The sequence below is a fragment of the Equus przewalskii genome, chromosome 29 (genome assembly GCF_037783145.1).
Source record: "Equus przewalskii isolate Varuska chromosome 29, EquPr2, whole genome shotgun sequence".
In the NCBI taxonomy this organism is placed as follows: Eukaryota; Metazoa; Chordata; class Mammalia; order Perissodactyla; family Equidae; genus Equus; species Equus przewalskii.
The window spans coordinates 854,271-879,377 of NC_091859.1; the positions used below are offsets into that span (position 1 = coordinate 854,271).

Consider the following 25,107-nt stretch of genomic DNA (forward strand, 5'->3'; position numbering starts at 1 on the left):
AATCAATTACCTCAAAAATAATTCAAAAACAAACTCAAATAAACAAGATATTCAAGGGCTAAAGTAAGTCCCCCACTTCCTCCTGAACCCTGACTGTTAAGTTCCCCACGAGGCCACCACATATCCAGCTTCTTAACCTGTCAGAGACAGTTGAGCAGATGGTCCATGTGCTCTGGACACCAGAAGGGGAATCCTTTGAAACAGTTTGATGCCTTAATTCTGTAAATAGCATAATTATATTTCCATTTCTTGATTTTTCTGTCCAGGTTAAAGCATTACCTATTAACTGCTGCTCAGGAAGATGAAGCTATATAGTGCTCACATCAGTAGTTGGGGTGTCATGCCCAGACACAGCATTGAGAGATCCCTGGAATTCAGTCAGACTCATCGTTGTATCCTCTGTGGGAGCCCTAGGCCAAAGAAGCGTGTGAGAAATTTGCAAATGTCTGAGAGGGTCAAATGTCTTGAGATCTAAGCAGAATACGAATTAAGAGCCAAAGAAGGACAAAATCCATTCAAAGAATCTCAAGATGGAATTTCAAGCTTCTGTGGGTAAGCAGAATAATTAGGTGAGTGTATAACTGAAACCCAAATGTCTGGACTCCACACCTGTCCCCTCTGGAGGTTATGGGGTCACTGACATAGCCACTAAAAATTGAAATTTGAGGTCCCATCAGGATTACCAACAAGAATTCATTCCAGGAGCCCTCCCTATGAAAATCTCCAGTCGGAACCCTGTTTCTTACACCAAAATGACACAGGACGATGTCATCGTTCCTGGTTGGCATCAGAGGACACTTGTCGTTCTGGGCATGTTATTGTCATTTATGTGTGTGTGTAGATATCTTTTACTTCCTTGAAGCTTCAGAATTTGGTATAGAAATATTTAAGAGAATTAAAACCATACTATTTGTGATTGTGTTTAAAAAGAACCTGTCACATAAATTCCTAGATTACGCAAACTAATCTATAGTGACAGAAAGCAGGGAGTGGCTGCCTGGGGATGGGGTGGAGGCAAGAAAGGGATTGGAAAGAGGCACTAGGAAACTCCCTGGGGTGGTGGAAGTGTGCTGCATTATCCTGATTACAGTGATGATTTTGCTGGATGTGTCTATATGTCAAAACTGGTCAAATTGTACACATTTTAATACAAGCAGTTTATTGCATTTTATTCTTCAAAATGGTTAAAAAAGAAAGGAATACCATAAACATGGTATTTTATGTTCCTGTAGTATTTTAGATATTTAACATGTTAGACAGTTTTGTAATGCCATTTAAAAATATAATTAAGTAATGAATTTAGATGTGCAGCTTTAAGATGAAATCTTAGTTTATATTCAGTATTGGATCCCTGAAGAGAACTTCAGGTCCAACACATTAACAAGTTTTATTTATTTGATTTATAGGAATTGTTTACTAATTGGGAAGCTCTTATTTGTTATTTGAGACTATTAAAGTACTTTGTAATGCTCTTTGCCATTTACGAGGATGTTTAGTTAATTAAATTTGTCAGTGGGACCTGTGTCATTCAGAGGTCATTAAACCTAATTGTTAAAACTTTCTAGGCTTATGAATAGGATAGTGAGTTCTGAAAGTAAAACTTGAGAGCTTAAGAAGGATAGAGGTTTGGTTTTTATATTTTTGGGAAATAAAATATTAATTCTCAAAGAAGCCTCTAAACAAAAGGGAGCACACCAATCCCCCCTGGGCTCCACAAAGGAAAAGTGAGCCAACATCTTCCATCCTCCGCCCCAGCTCACCTGCACGCATCACTCCTGGCATCCTCCCAGGTCAGCAAGATAGTTTTGTTAGGTCAGTATTCAAGTCGATACTGTGGGGGCCTTGAATTGGCCACCCCAAGATATGTCTCTTTGGCATGAGGATTATTTGGGGCTGGTTACTTTGCAGATAGGAAAGCAACTGAAAAGTAGAATTTACTTGCCCTTTGTAAGGAGACATTTACATTTGTAAGGGAAATCTCCATCTGTAAAGATGTCTCCCTCTCTGTACCAGGAAGAAGGGATGACCTTATCTCTAGAAACTCTTAATCAATGCCAAAGGCAAGGACTTAAATCTGCATTTATTTACTGTACTTGTGGGGTAATCTCCCATGGTCGACTCCCCCTCCACCCCCAACATCCTCCTTTGTCTTTAGCTGAAGATGATATTTAAGGTCGGGGCTTCAGCCATTTTGGCGAGTTGCTCAGCTTGCCTGAGCCTCTCCCATGTATACATGTTATAAAGCTTTGTTTAATTTTCTCCTGCTATTCTGTCTCATGTGAATTTAATTCGTTCTCCAGCCAGAAGAACCCAGAGAGGGTAGAGGAAATGTCTTCCTCCCCTAAAATACTATTACGACCTTGTAAATAGTATTCGCAGCTACATATGGTTTATTATGATTTCTTGCACAAAGTCTTGTTTTCCTTAATGTTATTGCTTTTTTATTTAAATGCCTATTTTTCCATATGTTCCTCCTCTGTCTCCACACTCTCCCTGGCTGTAAGTTCCTCCTCAGGACTTTCTCGCACTGCAGGCACTTCCTCCATCCATCCTGATGGTGTTGGCATTGCTCCTGCAGTCTTCAGGGTTCTGCTCTAAGCGAGCTGCTCTCAGGCCCCGGTTCCTGGGCCCCTGTGGATAACTACAGCCTTTTCTGGTGTGGGACCCTGGGCTTTCCGGACCCCATGACTTCCTTACTTTCTTTTTTGTTTTGTTTTGTTTAGTAGATTTTATAGTACTAGCAATAGTATTCAAGCAAAAAATTTTTAATTGATACATAATCATCTTCAAGATGATCCTTGTGTTTCCTACTATGACTTATCTTTTCCACTTTGTCTCTGATTAGCTTCCGGATCAGGTTCTCAAGGGCCCACCTGCAGCTTGGTCTGGATGCGAGGGGGGAGAAGCTGTGATGCAAGACAAGCGGAGAGAGCAGAGAGCTGGCCGCCTTCGGGATCGGCCCCGGAGGGCTAGGCCACAGCCAGCTCACACTTGGTATGGTCAGGGAAGCAGGAAGAGCGGGTGTGGTGCCCTCCAAACCCTACCCTGGCCCACACCCACCTCAAAGAACCCAACGGCGGTGGGCAATGAGCAAGTGAGGCCTCAGGACTGGCTCCCCTACCTTCTCTCCCAATCACTACCACTTACTCTCTGCAGTCTCTGTGGACTGATCTCTGCAGTCATCTCCATGCTGAAATAACATCCCTGCACTGAAGACTTGAGAGTCACCTTCCTAATCCCAGCCTCCCTCCCACCTTCACGCCTACCTCGAATCATCCAGGTATCCATCCCGCCCAACACACACCATGTACTTCTGCCAATTTTCTCCACATCAGTTTATGGCAATGCCATAACTTCAGTATTTCTAGCCCAAACCTTGGAATCCTCCTATGATCTCTCTATTTTTTATTTTTTTAAATCCAACATTTCAACAAATCCCATTCTGTGGAACTTCACAGTACGTCCAAAATCCAGGCACTTCTCACCACCTCCTCACTACTACCCTGGTCCAAGCCACCATCGCCTCTCCTCCAGGTGACTGCAGCAGCCTCACACCTGCCCTCCTCCCTCTTCAGTCCCTTCTGAAACATGGGGCCCAGAGTAACTCCATTAAAGGTAAATTAAACCGTGCCACTTAACACTCTGACTGGTTTCCTATTTTTCTCTGAGTAACAGCTGAAATTTTTACAATGGGACCTTCCCCTTCTTTTATCTGTCCCACATCTTCTTGGTTTCCTCTCCACCTCTCTCTAATCCCAGTGGCCTCTCTGCTGTTCCTTAGACAATTCCCCTATGCTTTATCTTCAGGGCCTTTCTACTTGCTGTTCTCTCTTCCTTCATGACTTTGTACCTTGATCCCCTCCAGTCCCCAGGCCACCACTGATCTCTCTTAATTAAATATTACCTGATTCTCAGTTGGAACTTCCGTAGGGTCCCAACTTAAAATCCATTTCATCCTCCTTCCTTGCTTTCATTTTCCCCCAATTACATCCTTATGTAATCAACTATGTATTTAACTTGTTGATCTTGCTTATGTGTCTGTTTCCCCATCAACACTATTATATCCCTAGACTATGAACATGGGGATTTTTTTTTTTTACTTCTATGTACACTGCACCAAAACCATGCTTGAAACACAGAATGGGCTCCATAAATATTTGTTGAATGAAAGAATGGGCAAAGCATAGAGTACACTCACTCAATGTAGCATCCATAAATGATGTAAGCAAGTCAAACAGTGGGTTGACCAACTATTGAAAGAATCAGTTCACCTCTTTGGTTTGCAAGAGTCTATGACCTTTAAAGCCAGTGGAAAAATCAGGTTTCCTTGAAATTAAATCCAGTCCTGCCTAACCCCAGACTCACAGTTTGCTGCTATCGTCTGACTCATCTCAGCATGAGTCATCCATCTCCAACTGATTCCAACACAATTTTGAGAAAACACAAACCTTTCCCTTAGTCCTTCACAATGATACTCTACACAGAATTGTGAAGAGGCATTTTTTACTCAACAATATATTCTGTATATTTTTGTTTCTAACATATTTAGCTCTGCCACATTCTCTTAAAGATTGCCTGCCCCTGTGTCCATTAAAGAACACTTGCATATGCTCTAGTTTTTCACTATTTTAATGATTCTGAACACTGTAGAACATATGTACCTGGAACTTTTGCACTTAAAAATGATTCCTAGAGACAGAATTGTGTGTAGAATGGGGACCTATCTTTAACATGCTGTCCTGGATTTTGTAAAGTAAACATTCTGTTGTAGTTGTAGAACAATATTTAATATCATACTTAATATGATGCTGTATATAATGTAAATTTTAAAAACTGTACACCAATTCATCCATGCATATGTTTAGAAAACTTCAGGAATAAATCAAAATTAGCTATTAATAGATTAGCTCTGATAGTAAAACTACAATAAGAATAGGAAACAGTTTTTCTCTTTCACTCTACCTCAGTTTAGCATTGTTTTAATTTATCTCCATTAAGCTATCAGTTTGTAATATTTTTAGGACTAGTTTTCAAAGAGGCATTGAAAAATAAACATAATCATAGTTTTTTAAAAATCCATTTGTTTCCGAAGTAAAAAATCAAGTTCCTGTCTTGCCACTCATTACCCTAAGGAAGTCATGGATAACAATGTTAATTGACTTCACACATGTGTGCTACTCATTTATCATCATCTATACATACCTCTGGTTACCTTTGCAAGTACACAGATGGCATCTGAACTTGGGCCTAGGAACAAGATCTGGAAGGGAGTCAGGTTTGTGAATAATGTCAGAGGTGGAACTGACAAAACTTGGAATTGATGTGTAGAACAGATAAAAGAGGACTGTTGGAAATGTTTTGAATGAGTGTTCAAAGTGTATGTTTTGGAAAAAAAATAGGAAGAGGAGCCATAGGGGAGAGAAGGAGCTAATGAGTTTGCTTTGGGACATGTAAAGTTTGAAAAGCCTCAAGGATACAAACATGGAAAAGTGTAATGGGCTATTGGTGAAGCACTCAGAGATTTTGGAATTCTAGGTTTGGGAATTGTAATGTGGGTAGATAGTTTAAGTCATGAGTGTAGACAAAACTACCTAAGGAGAATGACAGAGGTCAATAAAGATAAAGGGGTGAAGGATGGACTCAGGAGCACCCACATTTAAGGTTCAGACAGAGAAGGGAAGAAGGACAGAGAATGGGAGACTAAGAAACGTATGATGTCAGAGGAGTAAACGAGGAGCAGAAGAAAATAAGTGCAAGTGTAAAAGTGGGATAAGAAATATCAAAGAGGATGTTGGATTAGATACTTAGGAGATTGTAGGAAATCATCTGGAGCAACACTGTCCAACTGAAATATAATGCGAGACACATAATTTCAAATTTTTCATATCATGCGTTTATGGAAATAAACATGTAAAATGAATTTTAATGGTATTTTTTAGCTTAATAAATCCAAAATATTATCATTTTAATGTGTAATCAATATAAATTATTAATGAGATATTTTAATTTCTTTTGGTATTAAAGTCATCAAAATCTTATGTGTATTTTATACTTACAGCACATCTCAATTCAGATTAGATAAATTTCAAGTCCTCAATAGCCACTTGTGACTAGTGGCTACTACATTGTACAGTGCAGGTCTAGAAAGTGAATTCTGTTGAAATGCAGAGGCAGGTGCCATAGAATAAAGTGTTTAGGAATAAGTGAAGTGTACAGAAGTAGGAATATGAGTTTCTTTTTCAAGGAGTTTCGGTGGCAAGAAGGATAGAGATTGGGCTGCAGCTGGAATGGGAGATGAGAAGTTGAAAGCTGATATTTGAGGATGAAACAGCTTTCCAGGCTGAGGTAAGAAGTCATAAGAGAAGGAAGGATTGTTGAAGCATGGTTCTGGAGAAGGAGCAGAAGGCAATGGAGTCAATTCTGATATGGGTTTTGGCTTTGGATGTGGGCAAGGAGATATGTTCTTTGCAGGAAGTAGAAGAGACTAGCAAGAGGAAGAAAGTTGAGGATTCAGTTACATATTTTTCAGGTCTCAGATGTCACCCTTCTGTGGAAGTTTCCAAAGATACTTTTTGTAATGGTTAGTTTTATGTGTCAATTTGGCTAGTCTATAGTAGCAAGTTATTCAATCAAATATGCATTCTGTCATATCTGCTCCTGTGCTAGCATTTCAACAATTTCTAAGTGTACAATTCAGTGACAGTAAATGCATTCATAATGTTCTGTAATCATCACCACTCAAAACTTTTTTATCACCCCCATCAGCCTCCCCTACAAATTTCAGTCTTGCCAGCTACACAATCTCATAAGCCAATTCCTTGAAATAAATTTCTTTTTATGTATATGTGTTTGTACGTATGTATGCATGTATGTAAGTGTGTTTGTGTGTATGTGTGCTTCTGGTTCTGTTTTTCTAGAGAACTGTGACTGATACACCCCTTGACTAGATTGATGACCTTCTTCTGTTCTCCAACAACACCTCATGCTTACCCCCATCCTAGTACTTGTGACACCATATTGCAATTGCCTGTTTTGTTTTTCTTTCCCTCAAAGACAGAGGTTGTCTTTAAGGAGGGTGCCCAGCATCTAGCAAAATATCTATTATGTTGTAGACACTTCCTGACTTTTTGATGAGTGAATAAAGCGTTTAAATTTATTTTCTAAGGGAGGTGGTTTTAGGCTGGGAGTGAGACCATGGGCATGATCTGAGGAAAATTTAGGAGGAGCTAGGGCTTTTGTCCTTACCAAGGATCTAGTCCTGTCAAAGACTTGGCTTCTTCTAAGAGAATCTTTTTTTTCTAATGGGAAATGCATGGTTTCATGTTGGTCTGTGGAAACCAGAGGAAGATAATGGAGTTCCTGTACAATCATCAGTGATTGTTCTGGAGGAAAAACAGCAATGACCAGGCATTTCCAAATGACACCTGGTACGGTGGAAAGAAATAGAAGTGTTCTAAGTGAAACAAACTTAAGGCTCCAAGTTTTAAAACACATTATAAAGCAATAGCTATGTCTATAATGGCCCATATTTATAATACCAGACACTTGAAATTTGTGGTGCCTTTGATGAAAAAACTAGAAATTCTGAGCTATAGGAAAAAGCAGAGAACTAGGAAAAGTTCACTTATATGAAAGACTCTACCCATAAGTGATAAAGTAAACAGCATTAAACAATGAGGAAGTTAGATAATATTTAATAAATGGAACTAGGTGGTAACTAGTGATGAAAAATTTATATTGATTTCCATTTTAAAGTATGTCAAACATTCTTGATCAATTCAAGTAGATTGCTCAAATTTATACAACCTTTATTGAGTCTCTACAATTGTCCAAGGAACCACAGTTGGGAAAAGGTGATAAAAATGGGATATAAAAGTCTGTCATACAACCAGGAGCTATAAAGGTGACTAATGGGTAAGCGTAGTTTTGATTGGTTAAATAACTTCTTCCAAAGTTATTTTCAGGAATTCTTAAGAGTATTTTTTATTACATTTTTCTTCTATTTTATCTCTTCCTACTCATGTTTTTGTACCTCCTCTTATGGTCTAGATTGGAAAACACCAAAGTCCACTGTAAGGAAAGCTTTTTCATCATCCATACATCCCACTTTTATTTATTTATTTGTTTATTTTTAAATTGAGGTCATATTGGTTTATAATATTATGTAAATTTCAGGTGTACATCATTATATTTCAACTGCTGTGTAGACTGCGTGTTCACCACCAAGAGTCTAGTTTCCATCTGTCACCATACATATATGACCCCTTACCCTTTCACCTTTCCCCCATTCCCTTCCTCTGTGGTAATGACCAATCTGTTCTCCATATCTATGGCATACATCCCACGTTAAATAAGACAAGTTGCACAGGGCTGTAGTGTAATTATCAACATGGATGCATCTGACTCCAGGGTCCATATATTGTAGGCCTGAAAAGTAACTGATTAAAATTAGTTCCTTTAGGAAAGTAACGTCAGCATCATAGTGGAGTGAGCTGTTCCCTTAGTCTCCCCCAGCTAAGATACACCCAAATGGATATTCATTAACCAACTGAGGTTTCCCTACAAAGCACAATAGGATGTCTGAGAGATCCACACAGCTATACATCTGAAGGTGCATGTACTGGACCCCTGGGAAGTGGTGGTAGGAAGTAAGGAAATCCCCTGTCCCTCCCCAGCAGCAATGATCTAAGACACAGGCCCTCATGCAGCAGCCAGCACATGGCTGAAAGAGGAGGCATGGTAGCAGGCAGGCTGGCATGTGAATGCTTTTACTTTTGGAGTTACAACCAAGCCTGCAGGAACACTCCACACAGAGTGGCATGGCTCAGCCACTGTATGGGTGCTCCCACCAAAAACAGCAGCCCAGGCAAACTGCCTGTGAGTATAGTGTAAGCCCACACTCATGTGAAAGAAAGCGCCCCTCCCTTCTCAGCACACCAGCTTGGCTGGTCCCCAACAAAGACAGTGGATCCATACCACAACACCTGATTGTGCATATGTGACCCACCAGCAACTGTGGCCAGTAGGCAAATGCAGATGAGTCCAGTCAGCACAACTTTCAGCAGATATGATGGGTTCAGAAAAGACAACTCTGCCCCTCCCCTAGTAGTGGCAGGTAGAATCTGTGACTTGATACTACCACTATGCCCTGATAAAGGATCAGTTCATCAAACACCATGAAGAACTACATTAACAATCCAGAGCAGAAGGAAAATGACAAGTCTCTAGAAACCAATCCTGAAGCAACATGTCATAAAGAAACTCAATGAGTTACAAGAAAACTCAGAAAGATAGTTCAATGAGCTCAGGAATAAAACTAAACAGCAGAAGGAATTCTTCACAAAAGAGATAGAAACTCTAAAAAAAAAAAAAACCCAAACAGAAACTCTGGAGATGAAAAACATAATTAATGAGATTTTTAAAAATCTAGAAACCTTAAAAAACAGAGCTGACATTATGGAGGACAGAATTAGTAATTTAGAGGATAGAAATGTAGAAATGCTTCAAGTGGAGGAAGAGAGAGAACTAAGGGTTTAAAAGAATAAACAAATTCTTCAAGAAATGTCTAACTCAATTGGGAAATGCTACATAAGGATTATAGGTAGTCCCAAGGTGGGGGTGGGGGGTGAGGAGCAGAGAGCTTGTTCAAAGAAATAATAGCTGAGAACTTCCCAAACCTGGGGAACAAACTGGACTTACAAGTTTATGAAGTAAATAGAACTCCTACCTACATCAATGCAAAAATACCGTCTCCAAGGGATATGATAGTAAAACTGGCAAAAGTCAATGACAAAAATATATTAAGGGCAATAAGGCAAAAGAGAATAATCTACAAAGGAACCACTATCAGGCTCAGGCTCTTAGCGGATTTTTCAGCAGAAACCTTACAGGATAGGAGAGAATGGAATAATATATTCAAAATACTGGAAGACAAAAACTTTCAGCCAAGAATACTCTGTCTAGTGAAACTATCCTTTGGCTAGAATGGAGAAATAAAAGCTGTCCCAGATAAACAAAAGCTGAAGGACACATCACCACTAGACATCCTTATAGAAATGACCAAGTATGCCCTCATACCTGAAACAAAAAGGCAAAGGAGTGCAAAGACTTGAGCAAGGAGATAAATAGTCAGACAAAATCAGAAAATTTCAGCTCTGTATCAGAACAGGTTAGCAGACAATTATAACATAAAGATAAAGGGAAGGAAAGCATCAAAATTAACTATAAACACTTCATTCTAATCACAAACTCACAATACAAAGCAGAATAACTTGTGAAAATAATAACATAGAAGAGGAAGATGAAAGGAATGGAACCTGCTTAGGCTAATGGAGATAAGAGGCTATCAGAAAATGGACTATCTCATCTTTGAGATCTTTTATACAAACCTGATGGTAAGAAATAAACAAAAAATCAGAGCAGAGCCACAAATCACAAGTAAAGAGAAGACCTACACAGAAAACCACTAAATTGAAATGAGAGGAATACAAGGGAAAAAGAAACAAGGGAAATATAGCTTGGAAAACAAAAGATAAAATGGCAGCATTAAACCCTCATATATCAATCATCACTCTAAATGTAAATAGATTGAATTCTCCAATCAAAAGTCACAGAGTGGCTGGGTTGATTAAAAAATTTAAAAAGACCCAACAATATGCTGCCTCTAGGAAACATATCTCAGTTCTAAAGACAAACACAGACTCAGAGTGAAGGGATGGAAGATGATACTTCAAGCAAATAGCAAGCAAAAGAAAGCAGGTGTTGCCATACTTAGACAAAGCAGACTTCAAGATAAAAAAGGCAGTGAGAGAAAAATGGGCATTACATAATGATAAATTGGACATTCACTAAGAGGACATAACACTTATCAATATATATGCACCTAACCCAGGAGCACAAAAAGTATGTAAAACAACTACTAACAGACCTAAAGGGAGAAATCTAAAGGAACACATAATAGTAGGGGACTTCAACAGCCCACGTACATCACTGGATAGATCATCCAGATAGAAAGTCAACAAGGACTAGAGGATTTAAATGAAACACCAGACCAGATGGACTTAATAGATATATATAGAACATTCGATCCAAAAGCAGCAAACACATTCTTCTCAAGTGCACATGGAATATTCTAAAAAGTAGGCCATATTTTGGGAAACAAGGCAAGCCTCAATAAACTTAAGAAGATTGAAATCATATCAAACATCTTTCTGAACAAAATGTTAAGAAACTAGAAATCAACTACAGAAAAATGCTGGGAGAGTCACAAGTATGTGTAGACTAAACAACATGCTGCAGAACAACCATTGGATCAATGAAAAAATCAAAGGAAAAATTTAAAAAATACCTAGAGACAAATGAAAATACATGATATCAACTCTTATGACATGTGGCAAAAGCAGTTCTAAGAGGGAAATTTATAGCAATACAGGCCCACTGCAACAAAGAAAAATCTCTAATAAGTATTGTTAAACTACACCTAATAAACTAGAAAAAGAAGAACAAAGCCCAAAGTCAGCAAAAGTAGGAAAGTAATAAAAATTAGAGCAGAAATAAATGGAACAGAGACTTAAAAAACAATATGAAGAATCAATGAAACTAAGAGCTGGTTCTTTAAGAAGATAAACAAAATTGACAAACTTTTAGCTAGATTCACTAAGAAATAAGAAAGCTCAGATAACTAAAGTTAGAAATGAAAAGGGAATAATTACAATGAATAGCACAGAAATACAAAGGATTATAAGAGAATACTATGGAAAACTATATGCCAACAAGTTAGATAACCTAGAAGAAATGGATAAATTCTTAGACTCATACAACCTCCCAAACTTAATCAAGAAAAAATAGAGAATCTGAGTAGAGCAATAATGAGTGAAGATATTGAAACACTAATCAAAAACCTCAAGAAAAAAAATTCCAGAACCAAATAGCTTCTCTGGAGGATTCTACCAGACATTCAAAGAAGATATAATACCTATCCTTCTCAAACTATTCCAAAATATCGAAGAAGATGGAATGCTTCCTAACTCATTCTATGAGGCCAACATCACCCTGATTCCAAAAACAGACAAGGACAACACAAAGAAGGAAAATTACAGGCCAATATCTCCAATGAACATAGGTGAAATATCCTCAACAAAATATTGGCAAACTGAATACAACAATACATTAAAAGAACGATACACCATGATCATGTGGGATTTATACCAGTGATGCGGAGATGGTTCAACATCTGCAAATCAATGTGATACGCCACATTAACAAAATGAGGAATAAAAATCAGAGGATCATCTCAATAGATGCGGAGAAAGTATTTGACAAGATCCATCATCCACTAATGATAAAAAAAACTCTCAATAAAATAGGTATAGAAGGAAAGTACCTCAACATAATAAAGACCAAATATGACAAACTGACAGCTAACATCATACTTAACAGTGAAAAGCTGAAAACCATCCCTCTGAGAACAGGAAAAAGACAAGGTACCCATTCTCACCACTCTTATTCAATATCGTACTGGAGGTTTTGGCTAGAGAAATTAGGCAAGAAGAAGGAATAAAGGGGATCCAAATTGAAAGAAAGATGTGAAACTCTCACTGTTTGTGGGTGACATGATCCTGTAAAACCTAGAAAACCCTAAAGAATCCACCAGAAAATGACTAGAAATAGTCACCAAATACAGCAAATTTGCAGAGTACAAAATCAATTTACAAAATCAGTTGCATTTCTATACACTAATAATGAACTAGCAGAAAGAGAACTAAAGAATACAATCTCATTTATAATTGGAACAAAAAGAATAAGATATCTAGGAATAAATTTAACCAATGAGGTGAAAGACCTATACACTGAAAACTATAAGAGATTATTGAAAGAAATCATAGAAGACATAAAGAAATGGAAAGATATTCCACACACATGGATTAGAAGAATAAACATAGTTAAAATGTTCTTATTACGTAAAGCAATCTACAGATTCACTCACAATCAGAATCCCAATGACATTCTTCATGGAAATAGAACAACGAATCCTAAAATTTATATGAAACAACAAAGGACCCCGAAAAGCTAAAGAAATCCTGAGATAAAAGAACAAAGCTGGAGGCATCATAATCCCTGACTTCAAAACCAACTACAAAGCTACAATAATCCAACTGTATGGTGCTGGCACAAAAGCAGACAAACATCAATGGAAGAGAATTGAAAGCCCAGAAATAAAACCACATGTCTACAGATTGCTGATCTTTGACAAAGGAGCTAAGAACATCCAATGGAGAAAGGAAAGTCTTTTCAATAAATGGTGTTGGGAAAACTGGAAGGCCACATGCAAAAGAATGAAAGTAGGCCATTATCTTACACCATACACAAAATTAATTCAAAATTAATTAAAGCCTTGAACGTCAGACCTGAAACCATAACATCTGTTGCCAATCTTCTTTTTTTCTTCTTCTTCTCCCCAAAGTCTCCCAGTACATAGTTGTGTATCCTAGTTGTATGTCCTTATGGCTCTCCTATGTGGGATGCCTAGAAGACAACATAGGCAGTACACTCTTGGACTTTAGTCTTAGCAATATCTTTTTGAATACCATGTCTACTCAGGCAAGGGAAACAAAAGAAAAAATAAGTGGGACTACATCAGACTAAAAAACTGCTTCAAAGTAAAAGAAATCACGAACAAAATGAAAAGACAATCCACACACTGGGAGAAAATATTTATAAATCATTTATCTGACAAGGGGTTAATTTGCAAAATATACAAACTCATACAGCTCAAAAACAAAAAGATAACCTGATCAAAATATGGACAGATGATATGAATGAACATTTTTCCAAAGAAGATATACAGATGGCCAACAGGCACATGAAAAGATGTGCAATGTCACTAATTATTAGAGAAATACAAATCAAAACTACAATGAGACATCACCTCACCCCCGTCAGAATGGCCATAATTAGCAAGATGAGAAATAAGTGTCAGAGAGGTTATGGAGAAAAGGAAACCCTCATACACTGCTAGTGGGAATGCAAACTGGTGCAGCCACTAAGGAAAACAGTATGGGGATTTCTCAAAAAATTAAAAATAGAAATACCATCCAGCTATCCCTGTACTGTGTATTTATCCAAAGAACATTAAATCAACAGTACAAAGAGATCTATGCACCCCTATGTTTATTGCAGCATTATTCACAATAGCCAAGACATGGAAGCAAGTGCTCATCAACTGATAAATGGATAAACAAGATGTGGTATATATACACAATGGAAAACTATTAAACCATAAAAAATACAAGGTCATTCTATTTGCAACAACAAGAATGGACCTTGAGGGTATTATGTTAAGCGAAATAAGCCAGAGAAAGTCAAACAGCATATGATTTCACTCATATGTGGAATATAAACAAACACATGGACAAAGAGAACAGATTACTGGTTACCAGAGGGAAAGGAGGTGGGAAGATGGGCAAAGGGGGTAAAGGGGCACATATGTATGGTGATGGATAAAAACTAGATTATTGGTGGTGAGCACAATGGAGTCTATACAGAAACTGATATATAATAATGTACACCTAAAATTTACACAATGTTATAAACCAATATGACCTCAATAAAATAATTTTTTTAAAAGAGACAAATAGAAAAGAAATTAATGTAAGTTTTAATAGAACTATTGAAAAGAAGAGAGGAAAATGAAATAAACAGTAACATGATCAAACCAGCTAAAATCTAGAAAAGGATATGTAGAAGAATAAAATATAAGTATTACATATAAAGTATGAAGTAAGGAATAAAATGTGGTATAGAAGTCACTTTACTAACTTTAAATAGACAAGATCCACATTAAAAGATAAAACTTTAAAAGAAGCATGATCAGGGGCCAGCCCCATGGCCAAATGGTTGGGTTTGCATGCTCTGCTTTGGCTGCCAAGGGTTTTGCTGGTTTGGATCCTGGGAGAGGATCTAGCACCACTCATCAAGCCATACTGAGGTGGCATCCCACATAGGAGAGCCATAAGGACATACAACTAGGATACACAACTATGTACTGGGAGACTTTGGGGAGAAGAAGAAGAAAAAGAAGATTGGCAACAGATGTTAGCTCAGGTGCCAATCTTTGAAAAAAACAGTGATCAAAGTCATGAAGTTAACAATTAAGGGAGTGGGCAAAAGGAAATGCAAATAAAAGTAAGGAGAAATGGCATTACTAATAGGACTGAGTGGAATTTAAAGTTAAAAGCACTAAACAGGTGGATCTTGTCAAGATGGTGGTGTGAGTAGACGGTGAACTTGCCTCCTCCCATGAACACAACCAAGTTACAACAATTTTTGGAAAAATTACCCTGGATTGAAAACTGAAAACTGGATAAAAAGAACACCCACAACAAGGGACAGTCCTGATAAAGGCAGAAGAGACAGCAATTCCTGCTGGAGAGGAAAAAAGCCACCTTTGGGAGCAGCAGAGCTTCTCAGCTGACCAGGCGGGAGCCACCCTAAGGTACACAGCCATCCCTGGAGGAGAGAGGTTGGGAGCAGGGGTGATACTGCTATAAGCATCCTTCAGACTCAGCCCGACTGAGATGGGGGTCTTACTGTCTAGCTTTGCTGGCTATTAACTGCAGCAAGGATACTCCCAGAAAAGTTATCGGCCGAAAGCCAAAAAGACCCGGGTCTTAAAGGGCCCATGCACAAACTCATTGCAGCAACCTAAAATCATCAGAGAGAAGGTTGACAGTCCTTTGGTGAAATGAGACTCACCTGGTGGGCTCTGGGGGCATGTTGGTGAGAGGAGGGACCTCTCCGGAGACTGAGACATTGGTGGAGGCCGTTGTTCTGAGCTGGTCCAGGCGCACTGACACTGCCAACGAAAATAATCCATAACCAATCTAGAAATGAAAATTTGGGAGATTTCATTCTGAGCTAAAATCTGAGGACCATGGCCTGGGGCCTTTCTTCTCAAAGGAAGAAAAGGTACCAAGGAAGTGAGGTATACAGAGTGGTTATATACCCTGAAACAGGATATTTCACATATGATTGAAATGTCCCTCCCACAATAGTCACAAGATTGCCCTGTACAGCACTTGATGGACACAGCAGGTAGTGGGTCTGCTATCTCAGAGGGCATAGAAGGAGGCAAGTCTATTGTCTCAAGCTGGGTGGTCACAGGTGAGCGCAGCAATCCTAGCCTAAGGAAAGATGCTTAATCCTTAAAGAAATGCCAATGTTGGGAGGGGGAGGGAAGTTGCACCTTTATCTCAAGGGCCTTTGTTCTTGCCATAGGGAATCTCTAAAGCAGATATACAATGCATGCTCAATGGCCTCAGTCAGGACCTTTTGGAAACACAAGGTCCGGCCGAATTAGGTTTACACCAAATGGCTTCCTCATATTCTCCAATATATCCTATTACTTACCATTTTTATTTATCAACATGGCCCCGGTGGGTGCCATTGAGGTTCATCCCTTGGCCTGTTAGCCCAGGGGTCTGCCACACCCACTAGAGCACAGATTTAATCCAGTTCAACCAGGGCAAGCAACCAGCCCTAGGGACCGGACCCACCTAACAGCAAGCCATCAGGCTACTTTTCAGCCTGCATTGACTGGGTGGCTTGACCTACTACAGGCAGGCAAGGGTGTCTGTCTCTGTGGGGCAGGGTCTGTGTGAGGACCAGGTGAACTGTGGGGAGCATTGGTGGAGAAGTGGGGGCCCCTGCAGTGTGGCATTGGAGTACACTCCAGGGGAGGGAGAAGAAGTGTGCACAGACCAGGACTGTGTTGATTGTGTATGTGGTTCTGTGGGGGGTGAGCTTATCAGTGGCAGAAGACCTGTGCTTCACAAATAGCCATAAAAAAGATGAGCCCCACCTTCCAAAGCCTGAAACAATTGTGTGCCCCTGTTCCTAGGGCCAGCCCCACGCAGTTGCACTCCTAAGAGAACTGACAACAGCCCTGTAGGCCTGAGGCCTATCACAACTGTACACCCTTAAGCCTAGCAACCAGCTACACTGGGTACCAACCCAATTAAGAGGAAAACTGAAATAGGAGTGTGCTGATAGACTTTGTAGCAAACAGTGCTGAGGCTCCCCAAACCAGATTTACAAACAGCTGGCCAGGGAAGGAAAGATTAGACTCCCTGGGTACCTGCAGTGAGAGCAACCCTGCCACAGCAGGACACAAGTAGCTCACACAGGGGTCACTCCTGGTTCTTACAGACTGGTGATGAGAGAGAAACACACTACTGGGCCTCATAAGGCATCTCATACATAAGGCCATTTCTCCAAGATCAGGAGACATAGCTGACTCACCTAATACATAGAAATAAGGACAGAGAAAGAGGCATAATGATGAAGCAAAGGAATACTTTCCAAACAAGGGAACAGTACAAAACCCCAGAAAAAGGACTAAATGAAACAGAAACTAGTGACCTACTCGACAAAGAGTTCAAACAAAATATCATAAGGATGTTCACAGATATGGGGAGAAGAATGGATGAACACAGTGAGCACATCAGCAAAGAACTGGAAGATATAAAAAAAAAGTCAGAAATGAAGAATACAATACTGGAAATGAGAAATTCACTAGAGGGGCTCAATAGCAGAGGAGAGGAAGCAGAAGAACTGCTCAGCGACCTAGACAAAAGACTAGAGGAAATCACCCAAGCAGAACAGAAGAGAGAATTAGGCAGAATGAGAACAGTCTAAGGGAACTCTGGGACAATATCCAGTGTGCTAAATTTGGATTACAGGTGTCCCAGAAGGAGAAGAGAGAGACAAAGGGGCAGAAAATTTATTTGTAGAAGTAATAGATGAAAATTTTCCTAACCTGAGGAAGGAAACAGACATCCAAGTTCAGGAAGCACAGAGAGCTCCAAACAAGATAAGCCGAAACAGGCCCACACCAAGACATATTATAATTAAAATGTCAAAAATTAAAGACAAAGAGAGAATCCTAAAAGCAGCAAGAGAAAGACCACAAGTAAATATCAATCCAGCAAACATGGGAGCACCTAAATATATAAAGCAATTATTAACAGACATAAGAGGGGAAATAAACAGCAACACAATAACAGTAGGGGACTTTAACACTCCTCTTACACCAATGGATACATCATCCAAACAGAAGATCAATAAGGAAACACTCACCCTAAAGGACACATTAGATCAGATGGACTTAGTAGATATATACAGAACATTCCATCCCAAAACCACAGAATACACATTCTTTTCAAATGCCCATGGAACATTCTCCAGGATTGATCACATATTAGGCCACAAAACAAGTCTCAATAAATTTAAGAAGATTGAAATAATACCATGCATCTTTTCTGACCACAAAGGTATGAAACTGGAAATCAACTACAGAAAGAAAACCAGGAAAGCCACAAAAATGTGGAGATTGAACAAAATGCTACTGAATAATGATTGGGTCAATGAATACCCTAGCCCAGGGTCCCAATTAGGAGTCCCAGCTCCAGAAAAAGGTCTTTGTTGGACTTAAGAAGAATAAAGTTGTTTTAACTGTTGAGAAAGACGTTAAAGATCATTTTGGTGGCTGCTAAGAGAGTTACTCTGTTGCAAATTCTTCTGTGATCGCACATATTCATAAATCGGGAACGTATTCATCAGATTAAGCTAGTGGGAACAACGTATACCTTAACTCTTTTGGTGTAAGTAAGCTTACCTTATTATCAAGTAAAATAGTATCTCTCCGTAGGTGTGTGTATGTATAGTTGTGTAATAACTATAAAATCGGATATCTAAGCACTACCTGTCCAACAGGTCAGAAAAATTAACATGTTGATCAAAAAGTACAATCCCTAAGTGAACCCCCAGTTCTCACTGAAAAAGGGATGTCAGAGGATGTCAGCAGGGAATTCCTCTAGGACTCAAAGGGCCCTCTTGCTACAGGTTCAGGCAAGACTTGAGGCTCCAGGGGCCCAGAGCGGGCAGGATGGGGAAGGCAAGACCAACTCTGAGAAAGAGAACACGTGGAGGGCAAACCAGGGATACCAGAAAGGGCTACTTGAGACTGGACTCCAACCCGGGCCGTGGACCCAGCCCCAACGTCCGCTCTACAGAGCAGCACTTTAGCTCACTTGAGCCATGCCTGGCTTCAGAGTGGGCCACGCAGATGTCTAAACTCTGGAAACTGAAGACTGTCTATTTTAGGCAGAATAAGAAGAAACAGGGTCAAGACAACATAAAAGCTTAAAGAAAATGAGAATATGCTTAATTCTCTGCTTTGAAAGTACTGAATTGGTCTGTGCAAATGTGTCCATGCCTGTGTATGTGTGGGCGTGTGTGTGTGTCCAGCATGTCCCATAAGTCTTGGTGAAGGCTTTCTCACTTCAGAAGTAGAAATGCTACTAACATAAAACACATGATTGGGAGGTTTAATTCCTTAAATTTTTATTATGCTTATGTTAAATAATAAATGATTCGTTTCAATTTTTGGGTGAGTCCTTCTGAGTGAAGATGGCAAAGGTTGATCGAAACAATAACAACGTTCATATTCAAAACCAAATAAGTATAAAATAAAGTGGGACTTCCAGATTGACGAAACCAAAAGCTTGTTATGTGGACAAATGGAGTTGAGATTTGCACAACATTGATGAACCTGGCGGGCGTTATGCTCAACGAAACAAGCCAGACAGAGAAAGACAGATACTGCCTGGGGTCACTCACATGTGAACTCGAAAAACAACAAAAGAAAGGTCAATTCACAGAAACGGAGAGTAGAAAAATGGTGGTCAGTGGCTGTGGAGTGGGAGGAAGAGGGATAGGCAGGTAAAAGGGGACAAACTTTCAGCTCTGAGATCAAGAAGCTCTGAGGATCTCATGTCTGATGTGGTGAGTAGAGTCGAGAACACTGAATTGTATAATTGAGATCAGCTAAGAGATCAGCACTTCAGTGTCCTCACACACACACACAAAGTCAATAAGTGAGGTGAAAACAACAATCAGAGTTGAGGACAGAGGAGAATGAGGGTGTGAATCCCTGGGAACTAGATCAAATTCCTGGGAGAACTTCAGACTTTCAAAGGCCATGAGATAGGTGGGTTCAAACCAAGAATCCAGGAGATGCAAGGAACCGGGTGACATGTGGCTTCCAGGTGGAAGAAATAGAAAACTAGCTAAGGTCTAGAAGGCCCAGGAGGGTGGAGGGAGGCAGTTGAGGCCAGTTGGTGGCGGAGGGGCTGTGGTCCAATCGGCTGCCCTCCTCTCGCCTCCCCCCCTCAGGAGGCCCTGTGACATGGCCACAGTTCCATGATGAGGGCGTGGGGTTCTAATCTCCAAGTCACTCCCAGTGCTCAGTTGCCTGAGAGCAGAACTATATTTGAGATATGGAATCTCCTATATCTAAAAAGCATTATTGCTACCTGGTTGAGCTCCAGTTCCGCTTCCTGGGTGATTGGTACCATCCTCCGCATCGTGTATGGACTGGGGCTCTTCCTCCTGTTCTTTCCCTGCCCCAAAAGGAATTTGCCCTTACAACTAACTTACAAAAGGAGAAACGCCAGGAAGGTAAGTGATCCTGGACCGAGACCCACCAAAAGGTGAGTCTCTCTTCATTTTTACTGTGATTTCCACTTCTCTGAATCAACTAGAGGGACTCCAGGGATGGGAAAGAATAGAACATCATCCTTCTAGAGACAAGCCAGGTTGGGTGGGCAGGGGTGAGAGTGGGCACAAGGATTTCGATCCAAAGATCTCTGAGCAGGAGTCCCGGTGTGGTAGAGGGCTCCAGGGAAAGTCCCCAGGCCAGTGACCAGTGGCCATGGACGGGATGCTGAGTGGGATCTGTGGGAAGACAGGCCCTGAGCACTGGTTCCCCAGCCACCTTCCCGGGGCAGGTGTCTCAGGCGGGCCTGTTCTCTGTCGTGGTTGATCTGAGGGCAGAGCTGAGCCCCAGAGAGCCTCTGGGCAGGACCTGGAGTGGGGCTTTAGCCTCAGGAAGCAAAGTCCTCCCTGAGGAAGCTCACAAGATTCTGTACATCTGAGAATGTGTGCGTTTCTTGAGCAGAGGAACAGTGACAGAAGATGCATGCTGGTCCCACATGGGGACCTTCTTATGATCCTCAAAGAAGGAAGACAGCAAATGTCCATTGTGTGTTCAATTATCCACTTCAAAAGTAAGTTAAAGGGAAGAAACACCCCAGAGCCCCAGGAGTTCAGTGTGGACAGTCATCTTGCTCACAAACGCTGTGCGTCTGCAGCTGGTCCAGAGAGAGGAGAGGGAGCCTTGGGGCTCAGCCCCCACAGTTTCTTGTTTTTTCTCTCATTTCAGCATCAAGTGGAGCCAAGAGGGAGGAGCAGCAGGAGCAGGAAGAAAAGGGGAGCTTTGAAAGGTAAGCTGCTGCCATTCAGCCCTATGCCCCAGAGCTGGCCTCCATCTCCTGTCCCTGAGCACCCAGATCCGTGGGCTCGAGGATGCCAGGGACAGAGCCAGTCCCTCAGGAAACAGAGCCCTCAGCGAGACACCCAGGAAGGAGATGAAAACCTGAGTACTTGCCAGACTCTGTGCTGGGAACTAAGGCCCAGGCCAGGAGGCATCTGGAACAGGGTGTTGCCCAGCCGGGGCATGTGGGCTGTGGTGGAGGTTGAAGCACTTGGTCAATGACAAACCTCAACCCACCAGCAGCCTTGCCATCCCTGTCAGGGATCCCGTGGCCTTGGGCACTGGTGCCTGGGCTCCAGAGTGTGACCTCAAACGGTCTCCCCTAAAGGCACATTGCACGCAGCCTCCTGTAAGAGCCCTAGGCCCCCACCTTCATCGCTGTGACCCAGTGCCCTAATTTCTAGCTTACAGAGCTGGCCGGAAGGACCTGGCAGAAGTGGGGGGCCTGATGTCCCTTTTGCAAAGGTAAGGAATTTTGCCCTTCTCTCCTGGGCTTCTTCCTCGCAGAGTCTGATGTGCCCCAGGGCTACAGGCAGCTTGGGGCTGAACTGGGAGGGAAGCCATGGGGAGAGGGGTGGCCAAAGGCCTGGGGTGAGGGACAGCAGGAGAATTCGGTGAAGTGAAGGGAGGGCCAGGGAGGGCCGTGGGTCTCAAGGGGCCACCTCCACCTGGCCTGCCCTGCTGTCCCAGGGCCCTCTGCTCCTGGCTACAGCTTGTGCATCTTGTTTCCCACAGCTCCCCGGGGAGGCTGTCTTGTAAGGGATGCTTCCATCGCTTGTCATCTCAAGACTCCCCTGGGGAGGCGTGCAAGACATCGTCTGCTAGAGTCCGCCTTCCATGCGGGAAGCCTGTGGAAGGTGCTCCTCTCACCACGACTCCAGCACTTTCCCTGGCTCTTCTGACCCAGCACACTCTACCTTTGGCCTCCACTCTGCCAGCAGAACCTCCATCGGCCTTGACCAGAACTCCCCTAGGCCCTGTTGCCACGAACTCAGCACCAGTTCACTCCTGTTGGCCGTTTCCCAACTCAGGCCACGGCCGCATGAGCTGTCGCATTGAGTTCCTCTCCCGGTGGAACATAATCAAGGTCTTGTTCTTCCCCAGGTCATCACACTTCAAGTCCCAGCAAGGGCACCTGTCCTGCCACCGACCAGTGGCCTCATTCTGGGGAGGCCCCACAAATAGGGAGGGAGAGACTGATAGCCCCTCAGTTGCCAACCCTGATGTCTGGAAGCTGCTCGAGACAGAAATCACGGAAAGAATACAAACGGAGGTCTGGGAAAAAGAAGAACAAGATGATCCAGGCACTCCTCAGATGCTTGAAGCACACGGTATCATGTCTGGGCTGAATTTCCGCTGGGGCCTACCCCTCCTGTCCTTGGGGCCTGCAGATCTGAAAGCATGTGAGGCTCAACCCTCGGTCCTTCCATGGCCCCCTTTGCCCCCCGCAGCCACCTGTGATTCTGGGGCCCCCTCGAAAGCTGATTTTGCACACTTCATTGGAAAACCTCTTGAGACTCCTCCGGGTGACAAAGTCTTAACTTTGACAACAAAAGCATCAGTTCCCAGCCTGGCCCCTCCCCTCCCTGCTCCCTCACCTGTGTGTGAGGAAAATCAGAAGGCCCTGGGAGGGACCCTACCTGGCGATGGCAGTGGGCCCTCAGAAGCCTCTCTCTTTGGACAGAAGGGCCGGCCGCCTTCTCCAACCTTCCCATTCAGCCTCTCAGAGAGAAAAGGGAAGAGTGGGACCTTCGTGGGGGCTGAGCAAGGCCATCTAGAGCTGAGTTCAGGGTCCCCAGTGGCCAGGAATGAGCCTCAGGAGGAGAGGAGGGGTGGAGCCTCACCAGAGCCCTGCCGTGGGGTGGCAACACTGGAGGGGGAGTCAGGGTCCCAGTCTTGGAGCCAGGTCGGGGTAATAGGAGACACCCTCGGGACCAAACCCCTCAAGCCCCTGCCTGAAAAGGAAGAGGTTTTTCACGAAAGCCCTTTCAGAAAAATGTTGAGATGCCTCCTGCCCTGCCTGAGGCCCAACAAGGAGGAAGCACCAGAGGATCCCCTTGCAAAGGCAAGCCGGCGTCAGCCACCACCCAGAGCCAGGCAAGGGTCACACACAGCTCGGCGTCGGATGGCAGGGCTGTTCAGGCGCCATCGACAGTGACATCCTTTGTCTGCGTCCTGGGAGAGAAACTGAGGCTTGCCGAGAACTTCTGGCCTCCCAGTCGAAGCATCATAAAAACCATTTCAGGCCTGGGAAGCTGGACATACCTGTTACCACGACGTTCCCTCCTCTCCAGACCAGAGAAGAACAATGACAGAGGACAGTCCCCAACCTACCTCCAGGGACCACAACTGTCCAACTATGAGTGAATGGATCAGAACAGGCATGGCAACTGGACCTTGCCATCCAGGCAGCTGCGGTCCCCAGCCAAACCCTGCCAGCCTGGGCTGAGGGTGGCAGCTGCCTCAGCCAATCCATTACCCGCCATGCTGTCCTCAGATATGTGTCTCCTGGGATGAGTAGACTGTGCCTGACACACCTTTCCTCATAGGAACGCTTATCTCCCCAAACGGGGAAGTGGAGGAACAGAAAACCTGGTTTTCTCCTTTATCCCACCCTCCGTGCTAATGGTGTCTTCCTACCCCAATTTTCCCCAAATACACTTTTTTTCTCCTTAGAGGTCATGACTTCTGTCTGTGCCCTGCTAGTGGTAAAAGCAGGGTCAGGCTCCGCCCTTCCTGAGTGTCTGCTGTGGCTTCCAGAAGGGACAGGGCCATGCGGGGAGGCTGACTGCAGCGTGGCTCACGCGCCCTGACTCCAACTCCCCCATTGCACGCTGAAGTCCCCATTACGCCGTCCTTACAAAAACAAATGGAAGCTTTAGGATGTTTCCAGATGAGCAAAACCTCTAAGACCCCAGCCCAGGATGGGCCCCGCCTGTCCTCTCCTGCGTTCTCTGGCCCTGGAACTTGTGGGGCTGTAGGGAGGGGGTTTGCAGAGGCTCCAGGAAGTGTAGAGACAGGTTCACAGGTCACAGGGCGGGGAGGGGAGTGTGGGGGCAGTGCTGGCCCTGAGTCCGGAGGGCGAGGAAGCTTGCCCTGCACTCCGAGCTCTTGGTGGGAATAGATGACGCTGCCCCGGGAGCTTCTTCTGTCCCTGCTGAAGCTGCCATGGAGATGGGCCTGCGCAACCCTCTCAGCCCAGCATCGCCCTCCCTCTGTCCTTGTCACGTCTGGAACAGCAGCGACGACGACGACTGTGCTCCAGCCTCTGAGGGTGGGCGGTTGGGGAGCACAGAGGCTGCTGCGGGCCTGTCCCCTCTGCCCAGAGGAGCACAGGGCCCTGCTCTCCTGCACCTGCCTTCTCCTCCTGGGGAATGGAGCCGGGGGTGAGTGTGTGGCGGCAGGATCTGATGATGGGACACTGTGCACGTAGGGTGGGACCTGGGGGAAGGAGACAAAGTGCCACCAGAGTTTAACCACTTACCTACTGAAGGACAGTTTTTGGTTTTTATAATTTTGTCCCCTATGCATAAAGCTGCTATGAACTTCTGGTGAAGGTTTTTGTGTGAACCTAAATTTTTCTGCACAGTAAATATCAATGGCAATGAGTAACGAAGGTTTGAAAATGGGCCCGCCTCCAGGAACTTAGAAAGAAATGCAACACGCATTAGAGGTTGAAAGGCTGAAACAGGCAGAGAGAGTAACCCTAACACCAT

The 25,107-nt window shown here is 42.8% G+C and overlaps 1 protein-coding gene across 2 annotated transcripts; it reads left to right on the forward strand.

The window, feature by feature from the left end:
• Positions 1-18,888: 18,888 nt before the first annotated feature.
• LOC139080288 (spermatogenesis-associated protein 31E1-like) lies at positions 18,889-24,066 on the forward strand. 2 transcript variants are annotated; one of them, XM_070599982.1, is made up of 5 exons: positions 18,903-20,517; positions 21,017-21,125; positions 21,281-21,341; positions 21,796-21,856; positions 22,127-24,066. In XM_070599982.1, the coding sequence occupies exons 1-5, from the start codon at positions 20,260-20,262 to the stop codon at positions 22,148-22,150; spliced, it is 513 nt and encodes a 170-aa protein (XP_070456083.1). In that variant the 5' UTR covers positions 18,903-20,259; the 3' UTR covers positions 22,151-24,066. The 2 variants fall into 2 exon arrangements, with proteins under 2 accessions (XP_070456081.1, XP_070456083.1); XM_070599980.1 differs by lacking the exon at positions 21,017-21,125 and having other exon boundaries at positions 18,889-20,517.
• The last annotated feature ends 1,041 nt before the right edge of the window (positions 24,067-25,107 follow it).

Bases quoted from the DNA above. Each gene is read 5' to 3' on its own strand.
- LOC139080288 (XM_070599980.1), top strand. From the start codon at position 20,260: ATGATGAGGGCGTGGGGTTCTAATCTCCAAGTCACTCCCAGTGCTCAG. The intron at 20,518-21,280 runs GTAAGTGATCCT...CTCTCATTTCAG, and splicing joins AAAGGAGAAACGCCAGGAAG to CATCAAGTGGAGCCAAGAGG. The intron at 21,857-22,126 runs GTAAGGAATTTT...TGTTTCCCACAG, and splicing joins CTGATGTCCCTTTTGCAAAG to CTCCCCGGGGAGGCTGTCTT.